We start from the raw sequence: 21691 nt of genomic DNA, 5'->3' as shown, positions 1-21691 counted from the left end.
AGTTAATACAAGGCTCTTACTAATGTGTTGTTATTATCCACATTGCCTCCTTTGCTGGATTGATTCATTTTCCATCACATCATACACCGCTTATATCCAGGGGTTACGACCACTCTGCAATCCAGCAGAGGTGGCTGTGCTTCCAGACTATAGGAGAAAGCCTTTTCCTATAATACGTAAGTACGGCCATCGCTGCAGCGCAGATACAAGGAGGCTGGAACGGGAGCTGCTCTGCATACCTGCTTATGCACCCTCCCATGATCACGCCCACCAGAGGGACCGGGGCTTTTTCATATAGTGTTGGAGCTGCTGGATTAGAGGGTGGTCATAACCCCTGGAAACAAGCAGTGTATAATGTAATGAAAAATGCATGATGCCAGCAAAGGAGACAATATGGACAATCACAAGTGAGACAACCCCTTTAAATTGCCTCATGTACTGATGTCTTCCTAGTTGTAACCCTACTGATTTCAGTTCTGTATGAAACTACAATTTGCTTTTAGAATTAATTCTGTCTTGTAACAAATGTATTCCTGAGAGCGAACAACCAGCTTCTGCTGTCACCATGCCAATTAGATGCAATGCATTATTGATACTTCTATCCTGCTGCTGCGGAACACAAGTTTTATTCTATTACTCTGTCAGGAAGAAGAAAAGGATGACAATTTGGCTGCTTATTAAGCCCACGAAGTAATGTATGATACAATCAGCATGCCCATTAAAACACCAAATTGTTTAAATTTGAGAAGGATATTGTTTTTTGCGTTTTTATTTTAATCAAACTGGCATCCTGCACAAATCCTTGTATTATTCATCTAGGATCTGCATGGCTCCCAATGAAGTAAAACCATCAATCACGTTATGGTGCAGGGAATCCAATGTCTAATGAGCTGTAACTAAAGCTGGCCATACACATGAACGTATTTGGTTTCCGTTTTTTTTTGTGGATAGGATGCAGACCCATTCATTGCAATAGGTCCGCTAAAAATGCGGACAGCACACAGTGTGCTGTCCGCATCAGTATGTCCGTTCCGTAGCCCCGAAAAAAAAAAAAAAAAAATGGAACATGTCCTATTCTTGTCCTTTTTAGGCATTGTTACAATAGATCCACACCAAAAAAAAGGGGATGGCATACAATGTCATCCATTTTGTTTTGCGGACCGCAAAACACACACAGTCGTGTGCATGTAGCCTAAGGCCAGTTTCAGAGCAGCGTTTTCACTGCGTGTCAGAGCGTGAATGCCCATAGTCAACTTTGCTCCTTTGACCTGACCACACGGCATTATAATTATTTATAATGCTGTGCGTCTCTGCCCGCCCTCAACTGTAATAATTAGCATTATGAGAGAACAAATCATTACAGATCAGGACAGACACACACAGCATTATAAATCATTATAATGCCATGGGGTCCGATCAAAGCAGCAGATTTCATTCTCCCACACAGTGTGCACTTCACTCTAAATCTAGCTTTAGGTCGGCCAGAGCCGCCGATTTTGGCAGGATCAGTTGGCCATAATTGTATATATTTGAGGTTTGCCTGAAATACATTTGGCCTATTTCGCAGAAAAAAGGATTTGAATTCCCATGGTTCTGAAGGGAGATAAGCAGCTTACTCATTCAGAGCATATGTACCCTCGGCTGAACGAAGCATGCATGTGTATGGGGAAGATGGAAGGAAAGGCATTTGGAGGACAGCTACTGAATAAACGTTACCTTAATACACATCTACAGAAAGAAACGATATGAGTAATAAGAATGGTTACAGAGCAGAAATCATATGACTACTCTGCTGGTGCCAGTAATGGCCTCTCTGCTACATCCAGAGCTATTGTAATCCGCATCAGCACATTACATGAAGCCAGGATGTCACCGAGAATACACAAGCCCTGAACATCCGGTGTGTATCGTCATATGGTCATATAAGAATCTTAGTAAATTCCAACAAATGCAGTCCTTCAAAGAGAGTCTGCCACCATTGACCTCCATATTCAACTTCGTATATTTGTGGTTCACCTGATCTGACGCTCCATTCCAGTTATGTAACTTTTTCTTAATATGCAAATTAGGCATTTGGTGCAATGAGGGCGTCACCGTTGCTCTTGTATCCACTGTTTTGATTGATAGGGTCAGGCAGTGGCTGGCCATAGAAAGGAGTGGAGAGCAACAGTGATGGCCTCCTTGCACCAGACACCTAATTTATATATTAGGAAAAAGTATCACAGAGCCTCAGATCAACAAAAGAAGAACAGTGCTATGAGCCAAGTTGGATAGGGAGGTCACTGGCGAAAGACTCCTTTAAAGGGAAACCCAGATAAAACGGCTGATATTACTGGTGAAGCTCCATATTGCCACACACTTTGCCAGCAGCACTAGCAGTAAATAGCCAGGCCTTGAATTTGAGAATTGGAGCCACTCCTCTCTCTAAGGGCTCATGCACACGAAAGTGTGCGCCGCATGCTGCGGACTGCAAATAGCTATCTGCAACACACGGGCACTGGCTGTGTGCCCACTGTTTGCAGATGCAGACCCATTCAGCCCCCACCACAAAAAAATAGAACATGATATTCTGTATTTTTTTGCGGTGCGGAAGCACGGACCGAAACCCTGATTCAGGAGCCTCACTTATTAGCTGGAGCTGAAAATGGCCACAAAAAGCATCTCTCTGAAGGGCCTGATATGTTCATACTGTATGTAAACAGTCCATAGAGTTGAATGGTCAACAGGTAATGCTTCAAGGGATTGTCCACTTTTTCGACAGATTCTTCCCCTCTCCCCAGGTCTCGTGGCATGTCACTCATGCATTATGTCACTAGGTCAGTGGTCGGCGAAGCACGGCTCGCGAGCCACAAGCAGCTCTTTAGACCCTTCAATGCGGCTCTTTGGTGCGGGCTCCCACGGCGAAACCAACCCATCTTGCACTACAGAGTTCTTGCCTGTGGGACGCATTTGCGTTCCGCAAAGCAAGAGAGGGCGTGTTGGCTAACTAGTATTAGCGCACGCGCATCATGACAGTAAGCACCTTCACTTGTAGCAGTACGCACCTCCTTCCAGACGTCGGAACGTGCTGCGTCACAGGAGGAAGTGATGAGGGGTAGTAAAAGTTCCCGGGCAGTGAAATCTGCCAGAGCCAGAACACCGCTGCAGTGCAGGCGCTTTCTTTGAACGTGACTACAGGCATAGAGTCAGAGTCAGTGTACCTCCTTCTACAGGTGACTCAATTATTTGGCATCAGCATTTACTTTGCATGTGTTCAAACAGCAAAAGTAATGTCTGCAGACAAGTTTAATAGAAGTAAAAAGTGCTAAAGATAAAATGAAATAATAATCAAGATCCAAATAAAAGAAAGTACATATAAAAGTATGTAAAAACACTCTGGGCTCATGCCCACGAACGTAAGGGCACCGTGCCTGTGCTGCGGACCACAAATAGCGGTCCTCAATGCACGGACACAGACCGTGGGGCAGCTGCATGAGGATCGCAGACCCATTCACTTGAATGGGGTTTGCAATCCGCATCCGACGGTCCGCACCGCAAAAAAGTAGCGCATGCACTACTTTTTTGCAGTGCGGAGGCACAGCCAGAAGCACCACGGAAGCACTCTGTAGCACTCATATTCCGGACCCTGGACCCATTGAAGTGAATGGGTCCATGATGCGGGCTGCACACGGCCAGTGCCAGAGTATTGCGGACCCACCGTATGCGGTCCGCAATACGGCAACGGGTTGTGTGCAAGAGCCCTAATAGTCCTCACTGGTACTGTTGACGCAATATTTTAGGTTTTAAAAATGTGGCTCTCAAAAGAAACTTCAAATCGTGGTTTTGGCGATATTTGGCTCAGTTGACAAAAAAGTTTGCCCACCACTGCACTAGGTCATGTGACCCTACATTAAACCGGATGTTGGAAAGAAATTGGCCGGCACACGCTGTGATGCACGCCGCACGGGACAGGAGTACTTCCACGTGTAATTGAAAGAAGATCCCAGCAGACGTGACTTCAATGCTCATGGAGTTTTATGCTCATTTTAGTTTTATCTATGGGACATATTGTTATGTGCAATAAAACTCCATGAGCATTGAAGTCACGTCTGCTGGGATCTTCTTTCAATTAAACCGGATGTTGACACAGGGAGACCCTGGTACTTGCAGAGTCGGAACCCAGAGACAGGGGATCAGATAAGTATGATTACCACATGCTGGGGAAAGCCTTCTGTGAAACAGGTCTCAAGGGTGAACAACCCTTTTAATTTTCTCTATGGTTAAATGAAACTGAACACCTGCTGCAAGGTTCTGCTCACAGACTACCGCTGATTGCCAGGGGTCCCGGCAGCAAGACATCCAGTGATCAGCTTTGTTAATCCATGTAACAAAAAATATATATAGTTCATCAAAGGATGGATTTAAAGGGGTTGTCCAGGATTAGAAAAACATGGCTGCTTTCTTCCAAAAACAATACCACTTCTGCTCACAGGTTGTATATGGTATTGCATCTTTTCCATATTCACTTCAATAGGATTGAGCTGCAATGTCAGACGATCCGTGGACAAGTAAGTGCGGTTTTTGAAAGAAAGCAGCCATGTTTCTGTAATCTTTGACAACCCCTTTAAGAAGACAGGATTTCAGAAAACGTCACAAAGTAGTAATGTAATCATGTAACACGTAATTTTCTTAGTCATACAAAAAGTTTTTATTAGCATATTTACACGGCTGGATTAGATTTCTATTACAAACTTATTCACTTCCAATAGATAAGCTGGCTTTAAATAGTCCTTTAATTCATCCTTGCAAACCCAAACATAGTCTCTTTTCTTCTGATTTGTGAGCGAGGATTTACCCTTGAGCAGAGCTTTGAAAAAGAACACCTTGGCTCCTACTATATCTTCATTTCGCATCGTTTTTGGGAACTTGTACTTGTAAAAGCCACAAGGAGCATTTCCTAAGAAATGAGCCTCAACGCGATTATCTGGGGAGAGAAGAAAAGAATTATATATATATATATTAGAAACTCTAGCAGCGATGAGATCTACCATTTCTACAGAGATCTTACAGCAATGTATAACATTTTTAGGAACACCAGGCCATAGACATAAAAGGTAACGGCTAGCTCCTGGGAGTTCCATAAAAACGTGCAACCAAAGGACAAGAGATATTCTGCATCAAGACGTTTGTGGCAATGATCATCTGCCACTGAACAATGCATTTGGATGTTAAGATCCAACATGCCTGATCCTTGTTTTCCCTGATGGCAGAAAGCTGGCCAGTGCCCATGCACGCCACACTGTCAGCGGGAGCCATATTTGACAACAGGTGGCATAAACAATGTGGATTTGCAAGCAGAATATGCAGAGTTTTACAGATCCAGCAACATGGATGAGATTTTATCTGTAAGCCACGGAAAAAAATCTGCAGAGTAAATTGACCTGCGTGTGTAAACGCCGCTGCAGGACATCCATCCTGGTGACCGTAACCTTATGGGTGCCAACAAATGGGTAAATGGGCATCGAGCACTGGGGCTGATCTTCACACTGCTCAACCCTCCGTTATTCTGGAGTCTTGTCTAAACTGTCTAGCCCTGGAGCTAGATTTTACTATTTCTAAAACTTTAGTGCATAATCTTCATGGACCTGGTCCGGAACCTAGTCCAACAATACAGTGAATGGCTGAATATAAAAAGTTATGATTTATATTATTGGCTATAAGGGCAGTTCTTATTTGTTGCCCTGCACTTTCACGCAAGACTTAAAGGGGTTGTCCTGTGCGTTCACATTGGAGATCACAATCATTTATAAAACGTTGAGTTTAGATATTGCGGTTATATACTTGCTATGGTGCCCCCCACTGTTCTCTTAAAGGGGTTGTCTCATCTCTTCTGTTCTTCAGTGCAGGACTTTCAGCACTCTAGGGGGTGGTGCCTGTTAGTGTGACTAGTGGTGCTGGGACGCAGTAACACCACCCTTTGGGTGTGCGCACTCCTGAGGATAATGAGTCAAAAGCACCTTCTGTCTGCTGAGGAAAACAGCAGTCTTGGTGCAGCACCCCGGAGGCTTCACTTGCTTGCCTCCCTCTTTTGTACTGCTTCCAGGATCCTGCCATTGCCAGGAGCAGCTCACAGTACATGGGGTGGTAGGGAGCTACTGCGCATAAGCGGCTATGGGCGCTCGCTCCCGCGATCTCTGCCAATACAGAAGCCGGTGCTTCACAACCAACTAAGCAGACGCGGCCAACCCCTGACAGTGAGCAGTGCATAAAGGACTATAAAATGACCCTTTACCAGGGGAGGAGACAACATTGTATGAAGAAGTATATTAGGAAGTTCTTTATCATGGCGTTCTATTTAACATATATACTAATGTTCTAAGTGAGACAACCCCTTCAATTTCCTCCCAGAACTTCCACCAGAATTGTCCAGTGCTGATGATCATTTGCTGGTATGTTGGCCTCACTGTCTGGTACATGTGCCCTAGGGGGTGCTCAGACCGTGTTCATGTATGACTTTACCCTTGGGGGTACTCTGATGCAATTTGTTTGAGTAGAGGGTATGTGGCTTAGGAATGTTCAGAACCGCTGCTTGAGAATGATGGGACAGGCAAAGGCCGAGATCAAGAACATACCTGACAAGTCCGAAAGGGCTCGCTCTGCCGTCTGCCTCATTGTTTCTCCAGCCACCCACTCAATCTGAGGGAACATCCAGATATCTTCATTGCCAATCTTCTCTTTAACCAGTAGGACTAAATTATTTTCTAGTTTCCTGTTGAGTGATGTCCGATCATTCTTTTCATCTGCTTCTGTAACCAACAGGAAACAGTAATCATGCACAGACTGTCCAAATGATGATACCGTACACTGAGCATGGCAGACGTATGCCATCTATGGTAAGTCGTTAGGGCCCACTTACATGGAGAGATTATCAAGACAATTATCAGGAACAAAATATCATATGAGTGCACATTCCTGATAATTGCCCTGTGTAAACACAGGTGCATCTGTCCTTTGTGTCACACAGAATCATTGTTTGTCAGCAGCGTATTGCTCTATTCAGCTGCTGACAATGATTTGTGTATAGGGAAGAATGATCGTAATAGCAATCATTCATCCACATAGAGGGGGCAATTGTTCACCATCATTGCCCACTAACATTTAAGTACAGCAAACTGCTCGCTCATGCACATTGCCCCGAGTATCAAGCCTTTATTGTACCCCGGAGGCGTCTATTTTCTCTCCTCCTCCTTAATCTGGCCTTACAAAGGAGACTTCCTCCACTATAAACATACATGCTATGCCAAGGGGAAGAGCAGAATAAGCTGCTGCCAGAAGTGGATCTGTCCCAGGAACAGAGGAGAAGCATGTTGATTTCTCTTCGTCTGCCATCAGTAGGCCCCGTAACACGTAGGATGGCCAAACAGGTCCACCAAGACTGCTGCGTTTGGATGACTTTTATACAATGTTTAAAGTGAATCTGTCACCTACCCCAATCCCTACAAAGTACAGTACTATGTGAAAAGTCTAGATCACTCATTTATATATCGGTACTTACCCCCATCAGTTGCCATGTGACTGCAAACAGACACTGAAATACAGAGAGGACTCCTCGAGTGTACTATGCATGCACGCTCAGCAGTCCTCTCAGTGTATTACAGCGCTGTTTGTGGGCGCACAGTGAGGGAAGGGGGGGCAAGTAACCACATACAAACTGGTGAATGAGAGTCAGGGGCAGCAATGCTATTCATATGGTACTGTACTTAATAGAGCTTTGGGAAGGTGACAGATTCATTTTTATAAAAATGTGTCATCAGAAAATGACATTTTTTTAATCACGTTTTTATGTTAAATATATTTTTAACCCCTTCTACACCGGGCCAGTTTTCGCCCTTTTTTGCAAATCTGACATGCGTCACTTTATGTGGTAATAGCTTTGGATTATGTATCCAAGCCATTCTGAGAATGTTTTCTCTTGACACATTGTCCTTCATGATAGTCATAAACTTTAGTCAATATATTTTACCTTTATTTTTTATGAAAAAAAATCCCAAATTGACAAAAAAAAAAAAAATTGAAAAATTTACAATTTTCGAAATTTCAATTTCTCCGCTTTTAAAACAGAAAGTGATACCTCATAAAATATTTATTACTTAACATTTCCCATATGTCTACTTTATGTTGGCATCATTTTGGAAATGTCATTTTATTTTTTTAGGACGTTAGAAAGCTTAGAAGTTTAGAAGTAAATCTTAAAATTTTTACGAAAATTTCCAAAACCCACTTTTTAAGCACCATTTCTGACGTCACTTTGTGGGGCTTACATAGTAGAAAGTAGGGTTGTTGCGGGTATCGAAATTTCGATACCCAATCGATACTTTTGTCCCGGTATCGATACGATACCGGGATTTCCGTTTTTTCGATACTGGGCTGCGCTTCTGCGCAGTCTAGTATCTCTGAACATGAGCGCGCTGCTATCGGCGCGCTCATGTTCTCTCTCAGCAGCACGGGGAGAAGGAAGCTGTCCTCCCTCCCCCTGTGCTGCTGCCGCTGCCACCAATGAGAAGAGAGGGGCGGAGGAGGGGCGGCAATGAGAAGAGAGGGGCGGAGGAGGGGCGGCAATGAGAAGAGAGGGGGTGGAGGAGGGGCGGCAATGAGAAGAGGGGGGCGGAGGAGGGGCGGGCGCACTGCGCCACCAATGATAGGATTACTATCGGAGCGATGGGAGGAGACATCAGCTTCACTAGTGGGCGTTCCTTTTCCCTGCGCTGCGATTGGACAGCGCTACAGCCAGGGAGAAGGAACGCCCACTAGTGAAGCTGATGTCTCCTCCCATCGCTCCGATAGTAATCAGCAGCATGTGGAGCAGGAGAGGAGACAGTAATGGGGCACTGCGGGCGAACGGAGCGGCGCCCAGGACTAAATGGTGAGTTCTGAGACATCGCTGGGCGCCGCTCTGTGTGGCCTAATAGTGAAAGTCTGGACTCATATACAGTAGTCAGTCTTTAACACATACAGGAGGCGGGTGCCGGCAGCAGAATCGCATTGCCGGCACCCTGCCCCTGACAGGGAGCTGCGATCAGCGGCAGTTAACTGCCGCTGATCTGCTAGTACCCGCCTCCTGTATAAAGGGGTAAAATCATTGGTGGTGCAGTGTGCCCCCCCCCTCAATCCCCCCATCCCATTAAAATCATTGGTGGCACAGTGCGCCGGCCCCTCTCAACCCTCCAGTATTAAAATCATTGGTGGCAGTGGCCACAGGGACCTCTCCACTCCCCCTCATTGGTGGTGCAGTGGCAGCTTCTGATCGGAGCCCCAGCTGTGTAAGCCTGGGGCTCCGATCGGTTACCATGGCAGCCAGGACGCTACAGAAGCCCTGGTTGCCATGGTAACATCCCTGATGCTGTGTGCACAAAGCACAGAGCAGCAGGGACAGTGTGGAGTCCTATTCACCCTGATAGAGATCTATCAGGGTGAATAGGAAAAGGGATGAAAGATCCCAGGTTCTAGCCCCTAAGGGGGGAAATAGTTATTAAATAAAAAGTGAAAAAAAAACAAAAAACACTAAAATATGAAGTATAAATCACCCCCCTTTTCCCAATTTCACATATAAAATATATAAATAAACATATTACATCGCCACGTCAGAAAAGTCCAAACTATTAAAATATAAAAAAAAAAAATCTAGGTGGTGAATGCCGGAACAGAAAAAATAAAATAAAAACTGCGCGATTCGCCATTTTTAAAAATGAGGAATGCACGTGGCTTTTTTTGTTTATTTTTTTCGCGTGGTATCGAATGGTATCGAGTATCGCAATACTTTTTCATGGTATCGAAACCGAATCAAAAATTTGGTATCGCAACAACTCTAGTAGAAAGCCCCCATAAATGACCCCATTGTAGAAACTACTAAGTTCCTTAAAACTGATTTTACAAACTTTCTTAACCCTTTGGCCCCTTTCACACGGGCAAGAAATCTGCGCGGGTGCAATGCGTGAGGTCAACACATTGCACCCGCACTGAATCCGGACCCATTCACTTCGCTGTGCAGATGAGTGGTGATTTTCACGCATCACTTGTGCATTGCATGAAAATCGCAGCAGGATCTATATTCTGTGTTTTTTCACGCAACACAACCCCATAGAAATGTATGGGTCTGCGTGAAAATCGCAAGCAAGTGCGGATGCGGTGCGATTTTTTATGCATGGTTGCTAGGAGATGATAGGGATGAACAAGCCCATTAAAGTCTAATCACTATTATTTTCCCTTATAACATGGTTATAAAGGAAAATAATAGCATTCTTAATACAGAATGCTTTGTAAAAATGTCCATTCAGGGGTTAAAAAAAAAAAAAAGGATTAACTCACCTCATCCACTTGTTGGCGCAGCCGGCATAGTCGTCTTCTTCTAGGACCTGCAAAAGGACATCTGATCACGTGGTGAGTGCGGTGACGTCAGTGCAGGTCCTTCTGAATGAAGATTCTTCTTTCAGCAGGACCTGCGCTGACGTCACCGCACTCACCACGTGATCAGAGCTCCTTTTACAGTTCCTGAAAGAAGGTTATGCCGGCTGCACAAACAAGTGGATGAAGGGAGTTAATTTATTTTTATTTTTTTAACCCCTCAAGGCACATTTTAGTAGGCATTCTGTATTAAGAATGCTATTTTTCTTTATAACCGTGTTATAAGGGAAAATAATAAAACTTCAGTGAAGAAGTTCGGGTATGAGTACCACATACAGTTTTTTCTCACGTGCGTGCAAAACGCATTGCACTCGCACAGAAAAAAACTGAACATCGGAAAAGCAATCGCAGTCAAAACAGTGCCTACTCGCGCGGGTTTCCCAAAATGCACACGCGATGCAACCGGAGCAAAGCTGGGATGCCTGTGTGAAAGAGGCCTTTAGGTGTTCCACAAGAATTAAAAGGAAAATGGAGATGAAATTTCTAAATTTCACTTTTGTTTAGCAGATTTTCCATTTTAATCCATTTTTTTCTTTAACACATCAAGAGTTAACAGCCAAACAAAACTCAATATTTGGTCGTAAACTGATGTAAGGACACACGGCAGGATGCAGCAGAAAAAGAACGCCATATGGTTTTTGGAAGGCAGATCTTGCTGGACTGGTTTTTAGATGTCATGTCCCATTTGAAGCCCCCCTGATGCACCCTTACAGTAGAAGTTCCCAAAAAGTAAATTGTTAATTTTGGCACAGTTTTTATTTATTTTTACAGCGTTCACCTGGGGGATTAGGTCATGTGATATTTTTATAGAGCAGATCATTACGGACGTGGCAATACCGAATATGTATACTTTTTCTTATTTAAGTTTTACACAGTAGCATTTTTGAAACAAAGATTTTTTTTGGTGACTCCATAGTCTGAGAGCCATAGATTTTTTATTTTTTGACCGATTGTCTTAGGTAGGGTCTCATATTTTGTGGGATGAGGGGACGGTTTGATTGGTACTATTTTGGGGGGCATATGCCTTTTTGATCACTTGATGTTGCAATTTTTGTGATGTAAGGTGACAATTTGCTTTTTTTTTTTTTTTTACACTTTTTTTTATGGTGTTTATCAGACAGGGTGGATCATGTGATATATTTATATAGCCGGTCGTTATGGACGTGGCAATACCTAATGTGTCAAACACTTTTTTTTTTTTTTACTTTTTTTTGTTACACTTTATTTCTGTCCCACTCTGAGACTTCAAATTTTGGGGGTCTGATCCCCTCTGCAATGCATTACAATACATCTGTATTGTAATGAATTGCCTGTTAGTGTATGACACTGAGTCATACACTAACAGGTTGCCTAGGAGACCCAGCCTGAGGCTGGATCTCCTTGGCACCCGTAGAAGGCAGGTCCCGATGCTGTGCAAGGCATTGGGCTGCCTCGTCACGCATCGGGTCCCCGCCACAGCAGCACGGAGACTTAATGCGCTCCTTTATCCGCCGCAAACCACTTCTATGTCATAGTACGTCACATGTCTGAAAGGGGTTAAAGAATTGTTGGGGATGTTAGGTTTGGTTTTCCATGTCAATATCTATAATTAAACAAAAACCATAAAATTCTGCAGTTTTTGCACTGGCCACTAAGCCTAATAGGAGCCACTACTTGGCCTGTACAGGTCACTTTACTGCAGTTGTCTGCTTATCTGTCATTCTAATCCTGCCTGTAATGATATCACCTCTGTGTATAGATAAGACAGGATCCACTAGGTAATTGTCACAGCTTATCTATTCTTTCCATGTACAATGACCTCTGCACAGGTCACACAGCATGCCTAGAAAACTCTCCCATAGAAGTCAATGAGGTTTTCTTCTGACCATTGTGTCTATGGCCCATGGGGTAGCTGGAAAGCTATTTTCTTACCTTTCTAAATGCTGTTAAGAACAGCAAGACATCTTGGAGTTAGGATTTTGAGATACATGAGGAGATGTCCATTTTCTTAGGTAACCGTACTTGACCACTTTGTGGTGTGTGTGAAAGACATTGGAAATTGAGGGCAGTACTCACCAGTAACATGAAGAGTGTATATTTCAGAATGTGGCAAAGTTTTCCTAGAATGTTACTTTCTTAGTGACCCTCCAGTCAGGAGCCCAAAAATGATATGCAAGACGCAAGTCAGCTTCTACAGAGGATGATCAGATATTGTTCCTTGAGTAGATTTGTTTTAGCTCAGCTCCATTAGGGTAGTGCTGTGATCTATGCCTACAGTTTAGCTACATGGAGTTGAAGACGTGTCCCGCCCATCATCTTATTGGTTTAGGCTTCTGCAGAGCAACAGTCTGAACCAATGATGAAGCAGGAGGAGTGTCTTGGACTACAGTACCGCAGACTAGGCACTGTAACTAACCTGTAGTCACCAATCCCAGCTCTCCACAAATGGAGCTGAGCTAAAAGAAGCCATGGAGCAAGATCTAGGAAAAATAAACAGCAGGTGATCACGGACTGTAGGTACTGACTTACATATCTTTTTTGAGCTCCTGACTGGAGAGTTGCTTTAAGTTTTTCCTCGTCATATTTCGGCCATCCTACTGAACCTCTAGAAAACACTCATGGCACTACCTGTTACTCTTGGAGCCAGTTTCATTTGCTTCCATTTTTGTTCCCATGTATCTTCCAGGTCTTGTGCCATCACGATGTCCTGCTCCTCCTCTTCATCAGAATCATACAGGTCAGACTGCTTCCTCCGCAGACGCTCTGCATCTTTCATAAGCTGGAGCTCATGATCTGAATAGAAACTTTTCTCCAGGTCAATCTAAAATATATGAGGAACGCCCACAACTGATTAGTGAATGACCTTTAATACTATTGTCAATGTTCTGAAAAATGGCCCCTGGGTTACGCTGGCCTTATTATTACAGCAGTTTCTGGAATTCAACTCTGACCAGATCACTGTATGTGTCTAGGCAGATGAAAGGAGAATGGAAACAGTGACAGAGCCCCCAAGATGTTCTTAAGAAAACACTCTAGTCAAAGGAATACAGATAGAAGTATAGAGCCCCCATAGACGAACCTAGTCCCCTTCATTCTTTACCAGAAACAGCCTTGTACTTTTAGTAGTGCCTGGCATAAGGTTTCTGCTCTATGTATTTTTACGGTTTATTTGGCTTGTAAAAAAAAAAAAACATAAAATTCATATTGTGTTTGAAAACATCTTTTGGCATGGAGTTTTTCAGTTACACAGTTTCACTTGTATTTTCATGCTTTATTTTTCTTAGAAAGACCAAAAAATGCCAAGAAATGTTGTTAAAATGCCACTTCATTTTATAATTTCCGTCTGGCCAGCATGTAACTTATGGCTGTGGCCTTTTTTGGTCCATAAAAACCTGCAGACGAGAAGTGTGAAACCACCCTGACAGTTCACCACAGCGTTGTCCTGTTCAAGTCAATGGGACCAAGCTGTGAAAACAGGCACAGCCGCTACTAAGAGACAGAGCTGTGCCTGGTAAATAATGAAGGGGGCGCAGTGCTTGCTGGAGCAGCCCTTTTCAAATAGTTGGTTGGCAGGGTTGCCAAAAATCAAGCCTATCCTAGAAATGGACAATCAACCTTAAAGGACCAGATAACTGCACTGATTACACACTGACATACGATGAAAAGTCCATCATGTGAACGCGGTCATCATCTACTATCTGGCCACCACTGACCTAGAGAGTCAACTTCTACCCTGTCCAATATGCCATTTTGGAGCTAAACGGTAGAGAACTAGAAAGATGACAATTACTCTTACCGGTAATTTGATTTCCAGTAGCCTTCACAACGGCACAGATAGGAGCTTGATCCCGCCTCCCATGGACAGGAAACAACAGCAGAAGCCAAAATAAAGACACCTCCTCCAGTTAATAACAGAGAACCGAAGATAAATGATAACAAAAGAATATAAATAAACTGTGAATAGGACCCAAAACTATATATGTGAAAAGTCTACGTACAAAATTTTTGGTAATTTTTTTTTTTGGGGGAAGGGGGGGGGGGGGGGGGGAGACGGACCCCAGTGCTGTTGTGGAGGCTACGGGAAATCAAGTTACCGCTAAGAGGAATTGTGATTTTTCCCTAACGCCTCCACACCATCACTGATAGATTTTCAGAGAAGGTTTTTTTTTTTTTTTTGTTGTTTTTTTTTTTAGGGAGGGACCAAAGCTGAAAGGACTTTCCGTCCAAACGCCAGATCCTGGTTAGCCATAACATCAAGTTTATAATGCCTGAAGGTGGTCATGGAGTTGGACCTTGTGGCAGCCTTACATATCTGATCCACAGCAGCCGCTCCTCTTTCTGCCCAAGAGGTGGACAGAGCCCTAGTGGAACGGGCCTTCAACCCTAAGGGAGGAGAAATCCTCTTCTCTTTATAACACAGGACGATGGTTTATTTTATCCATCTGGCTATTGAAGCCTTAGAGGCTCCAAGACCCCCATTTCTTTCCTGAAACCTGAAGATGAACAGACTTTCTAAAGCAGGGATGGCCAACCTGAGGCTCTCCAGCTGTTGCAAAACTACAACTCCCAGCATGCTCACACTGCCTACAGCTATCAGCCTACAGCAGGGCATGGTGGGAGTTGTAGTTTTATAACAGCTGGAGAGCCTCAGGTCAGCCATCCCTGTTCTAAAGGAATCTGTAGCCTCAAGGTACTGTAGAAGAGAACCCCTGACTCTAGATGATGAAACATTATTTCCTGATCTGAAGAAGTGCAAAAGGATGGTAAAACAATTTCCTGCTGGCAATGAAACGTCGAGAAAACCTTTGGAAGGAAAGCAGGGGAGAGTCTAAGAATCACCCTATCATACAAAACAGTGAGGTTTGCTTACAGGAAAGGGCCTGGATCTCCCCCCACCCTCCTAGCCATGGTTATAGCGATAAGAAAGGTGGTTTTTAGCGTCAATCTTAGGGATCTCTCCGAAAGAGGCTCAAAGGACATGGACTTTAGAGCAGAGAGGACCAGGTTTAGATCCCAGGGGGAACTTTTACAAAGAAGGAAGGACATAGCCTGCTTGCGCAGTTAAGGAATCTCCCGACTAGGGGGATTTCTGCCACCCTGATGTCCAAAAAAGCACTAAGGGCCGATACTTGAACTTTTAGACCCCTTTCACACGGGCGAGTATTCCGTGCGGATGCGATGCGCGAGTTGAACGCATTGCACCCGCACTGAATACCGACCCATTCATTTCTATGGGGCTGTTCACATGAGCGGTGATTTTCACGCATCACTTGTGCGTTGCGTGAAAATCGCAGCATGTTCTATATTCTGCGTTTTTCACACAACGCAGGCCCCATCGAAGTGAATGGGGCTGCGTGAAAATCGCAAGCATCCGCAAGCAAGTGCGGATGCGGTGCGATTTTCACGCACGGTTGCTAGGAGACGATCGGGATGGAGACCCGATCATTATTATTTTCCCTTATAACATGGTTATAAGGGAAAATAATAGCATTCTGAATACAGAATTCTAAGTAAATTAGGGATGGAGGGGTTAAACATTTTTTTACAAAAATTTAACTCACCTTAATCCACTTGCTCGCGCAGCCTGGCATCTCCTTCTGTCTCCTTTGCTGAACAGGACCTGTGGTGAGCATTCATTCCAGGACCTGTGGTGACGTCACTCCGGTCATCACATGATCTTTTACCATGGTGATGGATCATGTGATGACCGGAGTGACGTCACCACAGGTCCTGGAATGAATGCTCACCACAGGTCCTGTTCAGCAAAGAAGGAGACAGACGAGATGCCGGCAGCGCCAGCAAGTGGATTAAGGTGAGTTAAATTATTATTTATTTCTTTTTTAACCCCTCCAGCGCTATTTCACTATGCATTCTGTATTCAGAATGCTATTATTTTCCCTTATAACCATGTTATAAGGGAAAATAATACAATCTACAGAACACCGATCCCAAGCTGTGAAGTAGTTCGGGTTTATGTACCAAACATGTGCGATTTTTCTCACGCGAGTGCAAAACACATTACAATGTTTTGCACTCGCGCGAAAAATTAAAAAAAAAATAAAATAAAATAAAAAAAAAATAAAAAAAATCGCAGGTGTTCCCGTAACGCACCCGCACATTTTCCCGCAACGCCTGTGTGAAAGAGGCTTTAGGGTGCTGGTCCTGAGCCCCTTATCAAATCCAGTTTGCAAGAACTCTAAAATCAGGCTTATATTCAAACTACTCTGAGGATCCCAACGCTCACCCGCAAATAACAGGAAAGCTTTCCAAGTTCACAGATACATTTTGGAAGTGATCTGCTTCCTACTATGTAGCAAGGTCGATATGTCAGCCTCAGAAAACCCCTTTTCTTTTAAAAAGATCCATTCAGCCTCCAAGCCGCTAAGTGTAGATGTTGAATGTTAGGATAAAGGGCCGGACCCTGATGGAGAAGGTCCGGAATCTGAGGCAGAAACCAAGGTTCTGAAGCAGGGGGAACAATAGGTGGCAATCATAACTTGTGCCTCTTCTTCTTGTATCTTCAGAGTCCTTGCAATCTGAGAGAATGGTGGAAATGCGTAGAGAAGACCTCTGGGCCATGGTAGCATCTATTTGATTTAGATTCTCCTTGAGGCTGATGGAATAAAATGTTTCTACCTTCCTGTTCTGTCTTGATGCGAACAGATCCAATATCGGAAGTCCACACCCATCTGTGATCCGACTGAAGATCTTCTGATTTAACGACCATTCTTCTTCTCTGAGGGCTCTTTCACACCTGCGTTGTTGTCTTCCGGCATAGAGTTCCGTCGTCGGGGCTCTATGCCGGAAGAATCCTGATCAGGATTATCCTAATGCATTCTGAATGGAGAGAAATCCGTTCAGGATGTCTTCAGGATGTCTTCAGTTCCGGAACGGAACGTTTTTTGGCCGGAGAAAATACCGCAGCATGCTGCGCTTTTTGCTCCGGCCAAAAATCCGGAACACTTGCCGCAAGGCCGGATCCGGAATTAATGCCCATTGAAAGGCATTGATCCGGATCCGGCCTTAAGCTAAACGTCGTTTCGGCGCATTGCCGCATCCGACATTTAGCTTTTTCAGAGTGGTTACCATGGCTGCCGGGACGCTAAAGTCCTGGCAGCCATGGTAAAGTGTAGTGGGGAGCGGGGGAGCAGTGTACTTACCGTCCGTGCGGCTCCCCGGGCGCTCCAGAGTGACGTCAGGGCGCCCCAAGCGCATGGATCATGTGATCACATGGATCACGTCATCCATGCGCATGGGGCGCTCTGACGTCATTCTGGAGCGCCCCGGGAGCCGCACGGACTGTAAGTATACCGCTCCCCCACTCCCCGCTCCTACTATGGCAGCCAGGACTTTAATAGCGTCCTGGGTGCCATAGTAACACTGAACGCATTTGGAAGACGGTTCCGTCTTCAAATGCTTTCAGTACACTTGCGTTTTTCCGGATCCGGAGTGTAATTCCGGCAAGTGGAGTACACGCCGGATCCGGACAACGCAAGTGTGAAAGAGGCCTTAGAGACTGCTGAGAAAATCCGCTAAAATATTTTCTTTTCCTCTTAAGTGAACTGCTGAAATGGATTTTAGGTTCTCCTCTCCCCATCCGAATATCCTTCTTGAGACAACCGCCAAGGGTTTGCTTCTCGTCCCTCCTTGACTGTTTAAATATGCCACTGTCGTCGCATTGTCCGAGAATACCTTGACATGGTGGTGTTTGATAGATTGTTTCAAGCTTAGGAATGCTTGGAAGACAGCTGTCAATTCTCTTAGGTTTGAAGATACTAAAGCCAAACTTTGCTGCTTGCATCGGTGGTTACTGTAATCTGATTCTTTGGCCGCTACTGCACCCCTGTTTGTAGATGTTTCTCCACTATCCACCAACTTAGGGATTTCTTTATTTATTTTTTTACTTGATATGGAATTTTTATTTAATTTTCTAGGGAACTGTGTGCCTTGTCCCAAGATGACAGGAGGAAAGACTGCAGGATCCTGGTGTGGGCCTGAGCCCAATTCACGGAGGATATTGTCAATGTTAAGAGTCCCAGCAAGCGCATAATGTCTCTTATCGATGCAATCTTTCTGGAATGGAAGATTCCGAGCTACCATGTTGATTTGCTTTTCTTGTGGTAAAAAGGAAGATAGATGGTGGGTGTCCAGGAGTACACCTAGAAATAATCTCTGTTGACTTGGAATTTGTCTTAACCAGGAACGGAACTCTATTTTGTGACCTGATTCTTTTTTGCTTTAGGACCCAGGGGGAGGCTCCTATAGAATCCCAAGCTTGGCTGAACTCTAACAGCCTGCCCCCTACTGGACTTCTGGTGTCATTGAGACTTCTTGGAAAAAGAGTCGGCGTTGAATAAGAACCTCTACCCGGCCTCTAGAAGATCACCTTTTACCTGAAGACTCTTTTGTGTTTTGAGTCTTCTTTAATCTGTTTTGGGAACGAAAAATTTTCGGAGTCACCAGAGAAAAGTTCTCCTTCATCCAAGTCAAATACGTCCGAGGAAGGATCCACGGATTTTGAAGTAGATGGATGGGGAGAGGAGGGTGCCATACGTTGGTCTATTGCTGAATTGACCTCGTCCCTAATAAGGGTTCTAAGGTTTTTCATAAAAGATGGTGACTCTTCCGCTACCACCTTTTCCATACAGCGTGGACATAGCGTTTTTTTTTTTACTAGAATGGGGGACATCCTTTCTGCACATCACACTTCTTTTTTGTGGGTTCACCACCCGAGTATTTCACAGGGCCAGCCTTTTACCTAAAGAATATATACATTATATTAGAACTAGACCCACACCAGCACCCGGGTAGTGATCACGGGATAGGAGCATATCATCCATCAACCCCAAATGGAGGAGGTCTCTTACCGGGCTGAGGGCCTTGCAGGGATCAGCAGGTCTGCGTGGGGCGTTGGCATCAGCGGAGGACATCCTTGCAGGGATCAGCAGGTCTGGATCCTTGCCTCAGCATTTCATTTTCCAGGGAAAGCAGAGCCATATTTAAACTCTGCGCCCCGCTCTTATTGGCTCTGCCCCCACGCCAGCTTCGAGTGCACGTCACGCCCCCTCCGGCCGGCCTGGGTGACTTCAGCCACTGCCAAAAGCGCGATCTATGCTGGCCGAGGAAGGGCAATGCGGCTCGTCACAGGATTCCTCCTGCAAGACGCGCTGATCCCCTCTACACAGTGGTAGGTACAGCCCGGGATCTGGGACTTACACCTAGGGACAGAGAAGGAGAGCCCACGCTCCACCCGAAGCCTCTGTCCCCTGCTCAGCCCTCCCAAAAAGGGGAAGGATCCTTAGGCTGAGCGCATCAGAATTCTTAGCCAGCGCACTGACGAGGCTTCCACCCGTCCTGCGGGACAGGAAACTGGAGTAGGTTGGAGGAGGTTTCTTTATATTTTGGCTTCTGCTGTTTTCTGTCCATGGGAGGTGGGATCAAGCTCCTACCAGTGCCGGTGTGGAGGCGTTAAGGAAATATATTTGACTCCTGAAATACATAGCACACCTCAGCACGAGAGCTTCAAAAAGCAGTCTGAATGCGGTTCGGCCTGTATTACACCCGGCACCTCCACATGTGTACCGATTCCTGATCATTACACTGCCCGTTGTCTCACTTGCAGCGGTGACATAGTGTAATTACAAGTACTCACTCCATTCAAGTAATGCGTCTTATGGGGGAATACAGGGAAAAAATATAATTTGGCGGCTTGCCGTCGGACCTCTTATACTACCTGGCTGCCGATGCTGGGAGGAAGTGGCCGGACACCGCTGCAGATGGTGGGGGATGCATGGACCGGCCGCCGCTGCAGTTGGTGGGAAGCAGGGACAAGCTGCCTCTGCGGATGCTTCGTGTCCGGGCCCCTGCAGTGATTGGGCGTGCAACGCTCCGGTGCCCACCCGATAACCATGGCGTAATAGTACGTCAAAATGCGGCAAGTCCCTTGCTGCCATGACGTACTATTACGTCATATGTCAGGAATAGTGTTGAGCGAACTTCTGTTTTAAGTTCGGCGTCCGGTTAGCGGAGAATCCCGATATGGATTCCAAATTCCGTTGTGGTACGTGGTAGCGGAATCAATAATCGGCCATTACTGATTCCGCTACCACGGACCCCAACGGAATTCGGAATCCATATCGGGATTCTCCACTAACCGGAAGCCGAACTTTAGACGCCGAACTTAAAACAGAAGTTCGCTCAACACTAGTCAGGAAGGGGTTAAGCCGTTCAGGCTTTATAATCACAGAAACTGGAGAAGAATAAAATATAAGATGATGAGGAATAATAATATATTTATATCAATGATCAAACTGGTGTAAAGTACAACTGCCTTAGTTGCCCGTAGCAACCAATCAGATTCCAGCTTTCATTTTCCAAAGGAGCCGTGATAAATAAAAGGTGGAATCTGATTGGTTGCTATGGGCAACTAAGCCAGTTCTACTTCACACCAGTTTGATAAATGACCCCCATAGTTATAAAAGGTTAGAGCAGGGCCCCCTGGCTGTAGGGACAGGTGGGGGCCCACTACAATGGCTGATAACAGAGGAGAACAGCCTGCAGTACACCGAGGCTATAGACAAGGACTTAGGGTTGACACTGCTGTACCTGCTGGAGCAGCTCATCGACCTCCTGCTGAATGGCCGCCTTGCTCTGGGACACCACTGCCGGCCTCTTCAAACACACCGCTCCGTGCAGCCTCCATGGAGACCCGGAGCTCCCAGGCGCCGAGGCCAGTCCCCTGCATCCCGCTACCGAAGCCCGTAAAAGCAGTGCCCTACATGACAGCACGCCGGTCAGCAGCCTCCCTACAGGCGCGGCCATATTGGGAACACGTGATGTCACCGCCGCTACTGACAGCGCCGCTCCACAGACTGCCCTTTACGGGGGGGAGCGGGAAATAGAATGTTCTGACGTGAGGTAAACCTTGAAACTTCCGTAATAAAAAAGAAGTCATTTGTACAATTAACATATTTATGTGCAAACCGAACAATCCCTGTTTCTTGTTGTCACTTTATTACTCCCTACTATTCTAAGTAGAAATGGTTTAGTCCAAAGGTTGGCGCTGCCTATTTTACAGTGAGGGGGAGGTCAGTTTACCGTTTCTCTAGTTTTCCTTTAGTTACAATGACTAGAAAGACGATGAAAGGTAATGTAGTAATATGCGCTTAGTATATTAGTGTGTAGTTATAGAAAGTGTCTTGTGTGGATAAAATAGCTGGTATAAATATGGGAGATTGGACGTCCTCCCCTCGCCATGTGTTGATATGGTATA

The 21691-nt window shown here is 45.1% G+C and overlaps 1 protein-coding gene across 2 annotated transcripts; it reads right to left on the bottom strand.

Moving 5' to 3' along the window:
* Nucleotides 1-4668: 4668 nt before the first annotated feature.
* On the bottom strand, nucleotides 4669-21268 carry MRPL46 (mitochondrial ribosomal protein L46). Of its 2 annotated transcripts, none has more exons than XM_040414176.1 (4): nucleotides 21025-21268; nucleotides 13048-13240; nucleotides 6612-6782; nucleotides 4669-4963 (listed from the first exon to the last, which is right to left on the bottom strand). In XM_040414176.1, the coding sequence occupies exons 1-4, from the start codon at nucleotides 21238-21240 to the stop codon at nucleotides 4713-4715; spliced, it is 831 nt and encodes a 276-aa protein (XP_040270110.1). In that variant the 5' UTR covers nucleotides 21241-21268; the 3' UTR covers nucleotides 4669-4712. The 2 variants fall into 2 exon arrangements, with proteins under 2 accessions (XP_040270110.1, XP_040270109.1); XM_040414175.1 differs by having other exon boundaries at nucleotides 6612-6785; nucleotides 21025-21262.
* Nucleotides 21269-21691: the final 423 nt, after the last annotated feature.

The sequence above is a fragment of the Bufo bufo genome, chromosome 1 (genome assembly GCF_905171765.1).
Source record: "Bufo bufo chromosome 1, aBufBuf1.1, whole genome shotgun sequence".
NCBI lineage: Eukaryota > Metazoa > Chordata > Amphibia > Anura > Bufonidae > Bufo > Bufo bufo.
Note: the sequence above shows the minus strand (reverse complement) of the source record. Positions and strands in the feature narration are given on the sequence as shown.

Coding starts and splice junctions, on each gene's coding strand:
- MRPL46 (XM_040414175.1), bottom strand. CDS start 21,240: ATGGCCGCGCCTGTAGGGAGGCTGCTGACCGGCGTGCTGTCATGTAGG. Junction 13,241..21,024: donor TCGATGAGCTGCTCCAGCAG/GTACAGCAGTGT, acceptor CATATATTTTAG/ATTGACCTGGAGAAAAGTTT. Junction 6,786..13,047: donor ACTGGCTCCAAGAGTAACAG/GTAGTGCCATGA, acceptor TGTTGGTTACAG/AAGCAGATGAAAAGAATGAT.